This window comes from Sminthopsis crassicaudata, chromosome 2 (assembly GCF_048593235.1).
Source record: "Sminthopsis crassicaudata isolate SCR6 chromosome 2, ASM4859323v1, whole genome shotgun sequence".
In the NCBI taxonomy this organism is placed as follows: domain Eukaryota; kingdom Metazoa; phylum Chordata; class Mammalia; order Dasyuromorphia; family Dasyuridae; genus Sminthopsis; species Sminthopsis crassicaudata.
In genome coordinates, this window is record NC_133618.1 from 454,060,787 (window position 1) to 454,073,472 (window position 12,686).

At 39.8% G+C, this 12,686-nt stretch overlaps 1 protein-coding gene across 6 annotated transcripts in view; it reads right to left on the reverse strand.

The window, feature by feature from the left end:
* Positions 1–1,679: 1,679 nt before the first annotated feature.
* AKNA (AT-hook transcription factor) overlaps positions 1,680–12,686 on the reverse strand; it is a 66,602-nt gene continuing 55,595 nt past the window's right edge. For all 6 annotated transcript variants that reach the window (XM_074292883.1, XM_074292885.1, XM_074292886.1 and 3 more), the window contains 5 exons: positions 8,515–8,652; positions 6,835–6,930; positions 5,681–5,797; positions 4,449–4,632; positions 1,680–2,939 (listed from right to left, as the gene is read on the reverse strand). In XM_074292883.1, coding sequence (XP_074148984.1) covers positions 2,654–2,939; positions 4,449–4,632; positions 5,681–5,797; positions 6,835–6,930; positions 8,515–8,652 — 821 coding nt within the window. In that variant the 3' untranslated portion in view covers positions 1,680–2,653. The remainder of the gene's footprint in view (positions 2,940–4,448; positions 4,633–5,680; positions 5,798–6,834; positions 6,931–8,514; positions 8,653–12,686) is intronic.

The following is a 12,686-nucleotide window of genomic DNA, read 5'->3' on the forward strand; positions in this document are numbered from 1 at the left end:
TGATGTTCATCTTTATTTGATAGCACGTATATAGGAATAAAAATGACAAATGGTGCGAGTAATCCAAGGCTGAGACTTAGCCGGCCATGATCAGCCACAAGGGGGATCGGGTTTCAAGACAGATCATGTAGAATTGAATTGGTCAAGATGGTAAAAGATGTTGGCTTAATGCAAGGGAAATGGCCTAGGGGAGAATTAAGGGGGTCAAAGGATTGGAAGTAATGAATAGGGTTTAATAAGGGAAAGCAGAGGGAGGGGTGAGAAGTCAATGCTGTTAGTGGAATTTCAGAATTCTTGAACACAAGAGATGGCACATTTGAGCGTCATGGAAAAATCATATGACTGTGTGTGGCTGAGGTGGGACAGTGGCAGCTGTACAGGAAGTGAGGTTGTTGGAGGAACTGAGGATGTCTGAGAACGAGTAAATATGTTCCAGTCCCCTATCATGAGAGTAGGAGTTGGGGAGGAGAGAAAAGTTGAGAGCTAGGTATTGTACTCAAGAAAGGGGAGTGACCCAGGGGATTATAGACAATAGCTACCAGGATTTAGATCAGATGATAGATATGAATTGTGCATGAACATCAAAAGAGAAGCACTGAGTGATGGGGCAGAGAGAGAACCTGGAAGGGGCAATGGGAAACAGAGTACTCTAACTCCCTCACCTCAACAAGTGAGCAAAGGAGAACGAGTGAAGGTGCAGCTAGTACCGAAAAGGGTGGAGGTGGTTGTTTTATCGGGGAAGAGTTCAGTAAAAACTAGTAAGTGCAAGGAGTGGAAGATGTAAGATGAAGGGAAATTTGTTGCCTATGGAAGAGGCATTCTATAGGGCACAGTAGAAGTATTTGGTTGAAATTTTGGGATAGGAAGGTTGAGAAGAATGAGATGGGGATGGTCTATAAGATTTGTATGTATGATGACCAAACTTATGAGAAATTGCATTTCCTTATCTTTACTAGAGATGAATTATGCATGTGGAATATTGCACATATCATCAGATCCTGTTAATGTATTGGGTAAGCTTTGACTTTTTTTTTTTTTTTAATCAAAGATGGCTTGCTGCATAGAGGAAAGCCATTCAAGAATAAAAAATGTGAAAAAAGTCTGACTTTTGTTGAGAGCTTGGCCCCCAAAGGCCAAAGTTTATTTCTAATGTAAATAACGAAGATGTGGAGTTCCAAAATCAAATTTCCTTTTGGCTCACTCCCTTCCCATCCAAAAGTCCACTTTCCTCTCAAGGGTTAACATACCTGTTGAACTCTTTGAGAGTCTGAATTCCCTCACAATGCAGAAGCATAGCACCAATAGAAAAGAATTCTGTTTCTACTTCAGTTAACATTTTGGATCCTGTTAAGGCAGACCACAGCTAAGTCAGAAAAGAACTGGATGGGGCCTCATTTTCCAAGGGGATTTCAATGAAGTAGACTAAAGACTAGAAAGTAGGAAGAATGAATAGCGAATATAAAATGACTGGGAGAGACAAAATGTTTGAGAAATGAAAAATGAAATGAGTTCGAGAAGGAAAGGTATGCATTCACTCTTAATTTTTGCAAGGGATCATGTACAGGCTGGCTGTGAGAAAGGTGTTTTTTTTTTTTTTTTTTTTTTTTTGCTTTGCTTCTATATTTGCAGTGCAAACATGACTTCGGGAATCACAAGATGATAAAATACACCAGACACACTTTTTGTTTTGTTTTGTTTTTCTTTAAAAAAAAAAAAATCAGCGTTCATTTTTCTTCATTAACCTTTGGAATTAAAATAAGGTTTAAAATGCCCCAAATATACAAATGCCATCTATGTGATGCATTCTAGGAATGCTGAGGTAAGCATCAATGCAGGGGATTTTGGCATCCCTCAGTGCAATAGTCCGTACCCAAGAGACAGCTCCATTAGGAAATGCCTCAGCTCCAATCAATTAAATGCCAAATAAATCCATAGAAAGGAGGAAGTTATAGGAGGAAGTACCAGGAGGAATTCTTGCAGGAAAAAAAAAAAACATTCAAAAACACTGGCTTCTAAAATATTGATGTGGAAGCCCTTATTTCCAGCAAAAGAGAAATTGAAAGCCCAAGGGCCTCTGTTCAGACTCTAAAAATAGTGCAGAAGCTGCCAGTAAAGAGCCCCCTCCTCCTCTTTTTTTTTTTTCACAGCTTTTGTTTCCCTAAGAGTTGGCAATGGCTTTATCCTCCCACCACTTCCCTTTTCCATATATACACAGACCCTGCAAGCCCTTCTCTCCTTGACTCTTGAAGGACTCATTCTACTCATGGGGACTTGAGACAAAGCAGGCTGGCCTTGAAAAAAAATCTCGTTAGCTGGAGATAGGAAAGTACAGGTGTGGAAGGAAAGGCTATTGCTATTCCCAGAGTTCTTTGTGTACAGAGCTTTGTTCATTCTCAGTATCATACTGCTGGTGGAGGACTTTGGACTGAAAGCCCAAGACTGCTCTGTTCATAGTTGAAAAAAATACATTGTTCTCTTGTTTAAAAAAAAGTTTAAAAAAATAAGCTTGTTATCTCTCTGCCAACTTAGCATCCACATGAAGGGTTTCCCCCAGCATTTCCAGATTGTTTGCTCTTGCAAAAAGTGTACCATGCTCAATGAAAGAGAAATCAAACTCCCTGCCCTTTTATCCCTCATGTTAAGTCAATTCCTGTCAAAAGAGACAGGATCCCCTTAGACCTCGGGCTCTGTGCAGGTCAGCAGACAAAGACCGGCTCATTTGTTTGGTGGTGAGTTCCACGCTTTTGGCTGCTTCCACAGCACGACTCAAGGACCGGCTGAGGTCATCCAGATCTACGAGGTCCAGCTCGGACAAGCAGCGGTGGCTCGGGGTTGAAGTTTGGCGGTTCTGAGGCCAAGCTCTCACCTCAGCAGGTTTTTTGCCACTGGTATGATGTGTAGGAGAGGATGCTGAGGTAGGTGCTCCCGGAGAATACCACCTGGGGAGATGCAAAGGAAATAAGGGAATGACAAAAACTCACAACAACCTCATTCTTGATTACATAAACAGTACTTTCCTGTAGGGCCATTAATTCTGGATGAGCTCAATATAATGAAGCCTAGAGTGCTTGTTTTAGAAATGCCTGTGTTCCTGATCAATGAATGGTATAGCCATGAGATAAACAGGACATGTTCTATATTATATTCTTTGATGAGAAGGGCTCAGATAGAAGGATCAGAAGACTTAGACCTAAGGGTGATGCTCTATTATTGACAATAAATAATAGGACTTTTTTTGATCTTTTAAAATTGGTCATTCAATTCTCAAAGAGTCTCTGGACCATTTTTTGGTTCTTTTCTCCCCTTTCTTTCTCTTGGATTTGTGCCTAGACTGCTGCTCACTAGCACCCTATCAGGAGAGGGGAAAGAAGGAAAAATTCTGATCTCTCAATTTAGAAAGCAGCATAGGATGAGGAAGGAACCTCAGAAAGCCTTTAGTTCAAAACGTTTGCTGGCATAGCAGGAAATTAAAAGACTTTCCAAGGTCCTAGAGATGGCACAAATAGAATTAAAACAAGGCCTTTTAATCCAGTGAGAGAGTAAACCAAGTCATTCAATCAGTCCCAGAATTTTAAGAGCCAGAAGGGACCATGAAAACCATGAAGCACAGAGGAAAAAACAGCAGTTTAAGGAGATGTAGTAAGTGTGGACTAGCTCTCAGGCACCCTCTCCAATATCCTTTTGAGAACCATATTATTATTGCTTCTCTAATTTAATCAAATGGTCGATAGAAAAGATATTAAGTTATGTGTGGGAGGAAGCAGTGGCAAAGAGTCATGAAATCTATTTGGCCTGATGTTTGAGGATCTAGTGTGGGGCCTTGCAGACAGTACACGAGGTTAACATTTTTATATTAGGAAAAGGCAGCAAAGTGTGCTAGACCACACCTGTCATCCCTTACGGCAGATTGCTTGAGCTCAGGAGTTCTGAGGTGCCATACCAATGCCAAGTGAGTGTTTGCACTGTCTTACTCCAATAGCCCTCAGGGAAAGGATTTTCACTTGACTGTAGCTCAGAACTCCTAAGCACAAGTGGTCCACAAGCCTGAGCCTTTTCCATGGCAAATATTATCAGAGTGCCATCACACCTAATCACTCTGCCTTTTGAATAGAGTTGGAATTTATTCTATATTTATGTCTAGATTAATGCAAATAATGCATTCCCTGAAATGACTGACATTATTTGGATTTTTATTGCCTACGTCCATTAAGCCAGGAACAATTACTTATATTTTTCACACAGTTTTATATAACTTCAGTGTGAATGTAAATTAAGTGACCACTTGACAGGATTCACTGTTTGCACTCATGAGGACCTGGCTGTATGTATCATGTAGCAAAGAAGACAAAGATATTCCTGTTGTCTACTCAATAAGCCCTGTCTAAGCCTGGCTCATATATCAGGACAAGAGACAGCATATTCATCTAGAAGAAGATAATGATTCTTACAATGCTGAGGGTGAATAAGGCACAACAGGAACTGGTGGGACGTAAGCGAAGGTTGTCCCCACGGGGGGTGTGAGATACCACACCCCAGGAAGTGATGGCGGAGACGATGGCTGCTCCCGTTGCTCAGATTTCCGAACGGGGCCAGAACTGAGAGGTGCTCCTTTCCGTGTGCCCTTGTCTGTCCCTGTAGGGAGGATGAGGACCAGAAACATGAAGCATTACCTTGTGAAAAGGATGAGGAGATATGGGTTGGAGATGGGATCATTTCACCTCTAGGACACCTGCCTTCCTGACTGAAATTCTAGGAATCTGAGATCCTTAGACTCTCTGACAGATGGTCGAGGTTTCCTTCGAATCCCTTAGCAGTGTTTGCCATACCGGATAATTTAAGCAGTTGGTGTTAAATGGCTTCCCTTTGGGGCTCCCTTTAGGGAACTGGACAAGACTGAGAATTTCTATATTCTCCTATTCTTCCAGTATTCATCCCAATCTGCCTTTCTTCCTTCCTCAGCTCTGAGTCCCTCACCCTGCTCTACTGTACTTATCAATTGGGAGGGGAGCTGGGTGAATAATAGTTGAAGAAATAAGAGAGTGACAGGATGCATGTAAAAAAGCTAAAAAAAAGGGGGGGGCTGGGAGATATGTGGCTAAATATTAATGGCACAGCTGATACAATAAACAGAGGCTTTTATGGACCTCTGAATTCTCATGCGCTTTTCAGATGTGGCCCCCGAAAGATGAAACTGGAGATCTTGGAGTGAAACAAAAATCAGTAAATGCTCCTGTTGTCAGGGGATGCAACCTTTGTGCTGTCCTGCTAGAACTCCCTCCTATATGGGGGCTTAGACCAACAACTCTGCTTGGTCTGTGACTGCTAAAGAAGGACTCAGTTCTCTCACTTCTAATCCAGATTCTGCCCTTTGGTGTACAACAGGTCTCTTGTAAAAGGCAGAATATGTGGGGGAAGAAATGAGATTTACAGCTGGCAGGGACCTTCTATATTCCTGCTACATTTTAGAAATGAAAAAACTTAGGATGTTGTTGTTCAGTTGTGTCCAACTTTTCATGACCACATTTAGGGTTTTCTTGAAAAGATATTAGAATGGTTTTCCATTTCCTTCTCCTGCTCATTTTACAGAGACTGGCTTATCATTGCTAAAAGGCTTTTTATATTATTTCAAGGTGACTTTTAACAGTTTTAAGAGGGGGTCGAGAATTAATTTTTACCCTACCCGAGGACTCTCTGTCCCTCTCTGTGGGACTCCTGGGTCTGTGACTTATTGGATTCTGGGTGGTCTTGATGTTATCATGGGGAAAAAGTTCCTCTGGATCCTTGCTGGGAGGGTCGTCTAAAAAAAGAAAAGCGATCAGTAAGGTAAACTTTGACTTAACTCTTATTGAGTTCAACATGAGCAAAAGACTTCTGTCTTCTCCTGGCTCAGAGTTACGGTTAGTTCTGATACCAATAATCAGGAAAGGACGTGGTATATTCTTTACACCTAGAGGTATTTTAGTGGTACATGAAGGTAATGGAATATTATTGTTCTATTAAAAAATGGTGAACAAGGTGATTTTAGAAAGGCCTGGAAAGATTTACAGGAACTGAAGTTGAGTAAAACAAGCAGAACCAGGAATACATTATACACAATAACAGCAAGAATGTGCAATAATCAATCGTGAAAGACTTGGTTCTTCACAGTGGTTCAGTGATCCGAGGCAATCCCAATAGACTTTGAATAAAAAACACCATCTACATTCAGAAAAAGAATTAAGGAGACTGAATATAAATCAACCCATGTTATGCTCATTTCTTTTTTGCTTTTTTTCATCTCTCCTGTGGTTTTTCATCTTTGCTCTGATTTTTCTTTCCCAACATGATTCATAAAACAATGTGTGTTTAAAAATAAATAATAAAACACACAAAAAAGATATATTGGTGATGAAAGGTAGCAAGGTTGGTGGAAGAGACAGAATGAGTCAGTGGGAGTTTCTTGGAGAAACCATGGACATTTGGTGGCAAGTTTACTATCTTAAAGTTAATGGAGGCAGTTTCTGACAGAAATATCAGTGGAGGAAACAATGCTTTATGAGGCATGCACTCTGCCCATCTGATAGAACAAAAGCTGATTGAGTGTAGGAAGTTTAATTTTTGTCTTTGTACCCTCTTCCCCCCCCCCCCAATTCTCCCAGCACACAACATAGTGCCTGGCAAATAACAGCTGTTTAAAATAATACTTTGTTGATTGAATGATTGATTGACCATATCCCTAGAGGCCCAACCCTACTAATATGTGCTTATTAGTAACAGAGTTCTGGAAGCCAAGGTTAACTCTACAGACTGGCCGGGCTGGGCTGATCCTGGGGAGATCCCAGGAATGGTTATTACCAAGAACTTTCTTCTTCACTGTATGACAGCAGGGGCAGGGATGAGATTTGTCATCTTCCTGGAAGTTCTGGGAGGGTTTGGCGGAATATTCACGGCCTAGGGACACAAAACCAAAATGGTTACCCTTGGGAATGGCTCAGAGCTGGAAATCAAAAGCCCATGATGAAATCACATCCTCATTAGTGAAAAGAGCCTTGAGGGTGGAATAGGCTCGTTCTCTGTTGGTTGTTGGTCAACCTGGCACTTAGTTCAAAACACAGAAGCAAGTTGTAGGCTCTGATCCCTGAGGTGCTGGTTTGGGTTAGAATGGTTCTATTGCAGGGTCCCTGGTCTATGGAATCGTAGATTTAGAACTATAAAAAAGGACCCGGAGGCCATCTCAGTCAAGTGCCCTCATTTAATAATAAAGAAAATTGAAGTTCAGAGACATTAAGCAACTTGTCCAATAGGATCAATCTAAAGGCCTCCAGAGATGAAGAGGTAACTCATTCTACTTTGAAACAGAATTAACTTTTTTTTTTCCTATTGAGCCAAAATTTCTCTTCCTTCCTTCCTCCTTTCCTTTTTCCCTCCCTCCCTCCTTCTTTTCTCCCTCCCTCCCTCTATTCCTTCATTTCTCCCTCCCTCTGTTCATTCGTTCCTCCCTCTCTCCCGCCCTCCCTTTAATTGTAAAATAAGTTTTATAAATGTCTTTTTACTTTATATCAATCATGTCTGGATACCAATCTCTCCTGGTTGGAGACCTGAATTGAAATCTCCCTTATTACAATAAAGAACAACCAAGGAAAAATATCTGATAGAGTGACTAAGTCAGACAGTGCATGCAATAACCTCTCAGCATAGTTCCCTGTTTCTGTGCTAAGAGAAGGGATAGGGTAGAAGTATCATTATGTGTTTTCTCTGACCAAGGTTGGTAGCGCACAAATTTAATGACACAGTATCTTTAACCTGGCGCTCTTTACCCTGGCTCCCTAGCCTGGGTGGCCAAGCCGAGATGGATATCCGAAAGAGGTAAGGATTTTGGTAGTGAACACGTGGGTCTTCTGACCAGGTGTTCACTCGGGAACCAATAAGTCAGGGCATCAATCAGGGCATTATGTGAGTAGGTATAATAAAGGCTTTTAAGATTACACATGGCTGTGTCAGCGTGCTACTGGTTATTAAACTATAGATTCAAGAGATCGTGGCCAGAGACCTTTGAAGGCCTCAGAGGAGGTGAGCCAGGTAGAGTTGACACAGCAAAGGTCAGTGGTCAAAGGTACTCTGGTGGGCCTAGGGCAGACTAGTAATTGGATTCTGTTGATGGGTAAATTGTAAGCAATTCACATAAACAACCATAATTAGTATTTTTGATACAATTAAATGAATTTTTAAAGTTTTTTTCCTTCTCATTTTGTTAATTCTTTAGCATTTATGATTAACATTAATCATTGTCACTGATATCACATAAATGAATGCTTTTAGTTTTCTTCTTCTCATTTTATTAGTTTTTTAGCATCTATGATCAACAACATTAATTATCACTGATACCACATGCCATTTACACGTTTTCTCCTCCTCCAGTTTCTCTTTTTCTTAAGTAAGATCTTTCCAGTACTTCATCTAGACTGACCAGTGGACACATGGGATCATATGAGATGAAGAACTTGCAATATCTTCCTGTCTCCATTCTTCTCTCACCTGTGTAGTGGCCCCGGAAGTAGACTGTTTGTGTTTGCTTCCCTCTGGTTTCTCCTTTTATTCTGTCTTTGGGGATCTGTTCTTCAGCTCTGCTCCCCTTACCCTGGATCTTGGATGTAGATTGTTCTGACTCAGAAGCTGAAATGGATAGAGCCCAAAAGAGTCAAAAGAAATAATCATCAGAAATAAGAGAAGTAAAACTCTTACTGAGGAAGGGTTATAATTATCTAGAGTCAGCAAGGGTTGCAGTGGGGGAAAAATGTGCCCTGGGTCACTTTGGGGTTTCTACCCTGATCAAAGATGATCCCTGAGGAGGACAGCAGCATTATACTGCTTAGATTTAATACTGTCCTGTTGGACAAGGTCATAGAAGGGTAAGCAGAGGAAGCGTGTCTTCTGAAAGGTGCTGACAGCATCCTTTAAGTTTTCTGTCTTGGGGCAAAACTCTGGATGCCCTACTCTGGTGATGAGTTTGGACATTAGCACATCCCACCAAAAAAAAAAAAAAAAAGAATATAAATTGCAATTCCTTTAGTTGAGGACAGTATAACATAGGAAAGCCCTAGATGTTTTATTTATGGCTTTGTACTTCAGGCCAAGGGTATTTCATCTCTTCCCAATGCATAAGACTAAAGATATAACTCCTTTCCCACCCTTAGAGAAAATGAAGGGACCTAGGGAGGGAGACAGATATGGAACAAAATTATATGCGCTAATCTGTTTATGTTAAAAAGCATAGCTCCTGACATTTATAGGAGCCAAAATTTGAGGATTAAGCAATAAATCACTATAACTCTCCCATATTCCCCTCCATACAACCATAAAACAGTGCCTCAACTGTTTCCATCCTATTCCATCCTGAAACAGATGGAACTGCAAATATGGAGTGAAGCAATCTTTTAGCCCAGGAAACCTGGAAGATCATCAGCAAAGATCTGTCCAACTTAGATAAAAAGATAATACAGTTCAGGATAGGAAGCATCCCAGCAAGCCCCACCTCAGTAAACCAGTGGAAAATCCTGAGCCCAATGCCATAGAATAAGCAAATGTCAAGCAAATGTCAAGCTCAATATGCCTCAGCATAACCAGTGGAACAGGTACATTCCAAGTTCAAGAACTGCCATGTGCTTTAGCATAATCTTAGGCAAACCGGCAGTCCCTAGTAAGTCTAACATGAAAATGATGCAAGAGAATTATGAGAAGAGTCACCAATTTGGAAAAATAAAATAATTGCTAAAAAAAGTAGAATTGACCAAATAGAAGTATAAAAGCTAAATAGGGAAAGCAACTCCTTAAAAGTTAGAATTGGGGAAATGGACTCTAATGATTCTATGAGATATCAAGAATTAAACAAATTAAAAAGAATGGAAAAAATAGAAAAAATATATAAAATACCTAACTGGGTAAACAATTGACCTGGAAAATAGATCCAGGATGATATCAGAATCATTGGGCTATTGGACCCAGACAGTAACTTTCAAGAAATTATCAAGGAAAATTGCCCTGATATCCTGGAATCAGAAGGCAAAACAGGTATTGAAAGAATCCACCTCAGAATTCAATAGCCCAGTGATTCTGACATTGGGAAAAGGGAAAAAATCATAAGGGATTCAATAGAACTGAACTGTTTGCTTCCCTATATAGAAGATGATACTTGTAATTCTTAAAGATTGTATTGCCAATAGTACAGCTAGGAGAAATATATACAGAGGGTATGGGTGTAAGATATATTTGATGGAATGACATAAAAAATTAAGGGAAAGAAGAGTACAATGAGTACAGAAGGAAGAAAGAGGTAAAATGGGGTAAGTTATTTCACATGGAGAGGTGCAAAAACCTATGAAAACGGAGGGAAAAATGGGGGAATGGTGATGGGCATCACTTGAATCTTCTCTTATCAGTATTGGTTCAAAGAGGGAATAATATGCACAATCAACTGAATGTAGAAATATATTTTATCCAACAAGGAAGCAGAAGGGAGCAAGATTAAATAACAGGCAGGGGACAGGGAGGACACTGACAGAAGGCAGGGCAGATTGGGGAAGGTAATAGAAAGTAACAAAACACTGGTGAGGAAAGAAAGAGTGAAAGGAGAGAGGACAAAAGGAGGAACAATAGGATTCAGGGAAACACATAGTAAAAATAACTGTAAATGTGAATGGGATGAACTCACCCATTCTGCAGATAGCAAAATGGATAAAAAAACCAGAATCCTATAATATGATGTTTTTAAGAAATACACTTGAAGAAAAGAGATAAACACAGAGTAAAGGTAAGGGGCTGGAGCTGAATCTATTATGCTTCAGCTGAAGTTAAAAAAAAAGGCAGTGGTAACAATCCAGATCTCAGACAAAGCAAAAACAAAAATAGGCCTAATTAAGAGAAATAAAGAAGGAACCTACATCTTGCTAAAAGGTATCATAGACAAATGTAGCAATATCAATACTAATCATAAAAATCAACACTAATCATACAACCAAATGCACATACAAACATATACAAACATCTATCTATCTATCTATCTATCTATCTATCTATCTATCTATCTATATGATATGACATCCAGATTCTTAAAGGAGAAGTTAAGTGAGTTACAGGAAGAAATATATAGCAAAACTATACCAATGGGGGCTTCACCTAACCCCTCTTAGAACTTGATAAATCCAATTAAAAAATAAAGAAACTAAGAAAGTAAATAGAATATTAGAAAGCCCTTTGAAGAAAAATAAATGAGACGAGAAAAGAATTTACTTTTTTTTTCCTCAGCAGTGTATGTATGGCACCTACACAAAAATTGGCCATGTATTTGGACATAAAATTATTCAGTCAAATATAAAAGGCAGAAATATTAAACATTTTTTTTCTGGATCAAAAATGCAATAAAATTACATTCAATAAAGGGCAGTAGAAAGATAGATTGAAAATTAATTGGACACCAGCCCTCAAATCAGGAGAACCTGAATTCAAATCTGGTCTTAGACATAACAATTCCTAGATGTATGACACTGGGCAAGTCACTTAACCCCAATTGCCTCAGCAAATAAATAAATAAATAGTTCCCCAAGAAAATATAAAAGAAAGTGTTATATCTTAGAAAAATCAGTGAATACAGACTTGAAAAGCCTGAGTTCAAATTCTAACTCCATCACTTTGATTTGTTATCCTGGATAATTCACACAATCTAAAAGCCTCAATTTCCTTATCTGTCAAAATGAGCATGTATAGTAATGACACTGCCTGCCTTTCAAATTTATTATAAGAAAAATGCTTTGTAGATGATAATGTGCTCTAGGAATGTGAGCTATTATTAATAAAATTACAAAACCCTTGATAGATGCACTTGAGGGATACAAAACAAAGCATGAGGAAGAGATTGATCTGCCTCCCACACCTCCTTCACTATCCAATCTTTCTTTACATTTTCCATATCCCCAAAATGAAAGAGATGCACAAAGAAAGAGGGAAAGAGAGAAACCAAAAAACAGAGAGAGAAAGAGACAGAGATAGACTGACAGAGAAACCAAAGGAAGAAAGAGACAGAGGAACAGAAACAGAGACAGAGACAGAGATGGAGAAAGAGAGATAGGAGAGAGGGGGAGAGAGAGAAGATAGAGACTCAGGGGAGGAGGGATGATGGCGAGGGGGGGAGGCAAGGAAAGAGGGTGGGAGAGGAAAAATGGAGATTAGACTTATCAATGATGTCACATTTGAGACAGTATTCTGCTATGAAGTGGTTTTACCTTTAGGGTGATTCATGCCTTTGCTTGGATAAGGAGTACTGCCCTATTTGAATATTAATATGTCACACACTCACTCCTCACCTCTCTAGCCCTTATGGAGGGTACCACCAAATCTTCCAGGCATCCTTTAGATTAGAAACCTTGAAGTCTTCCTCCTCTCTTCATCCTCACTCCTCACATCCAGAATCTTTCTCTATGACATCTCTTGCACCTATTCCTTCCTCTTCAGTTACCCAGTCACTCCCTTAATTCAGGACTTCATCATCTCTTGCTTGAACATTACAACAATCTTTTAATTGTCTTCTCTGTCACTAGACTCTCTTCTCTCAAATCCATCCTCCACACAACTGCAAAATTAGTCACTGTAAAGGACAAGTCAGACCATGTCACTCCATTGCTCAAGAGACTTTGGTGGCTCCCTTTTGCTCCAAG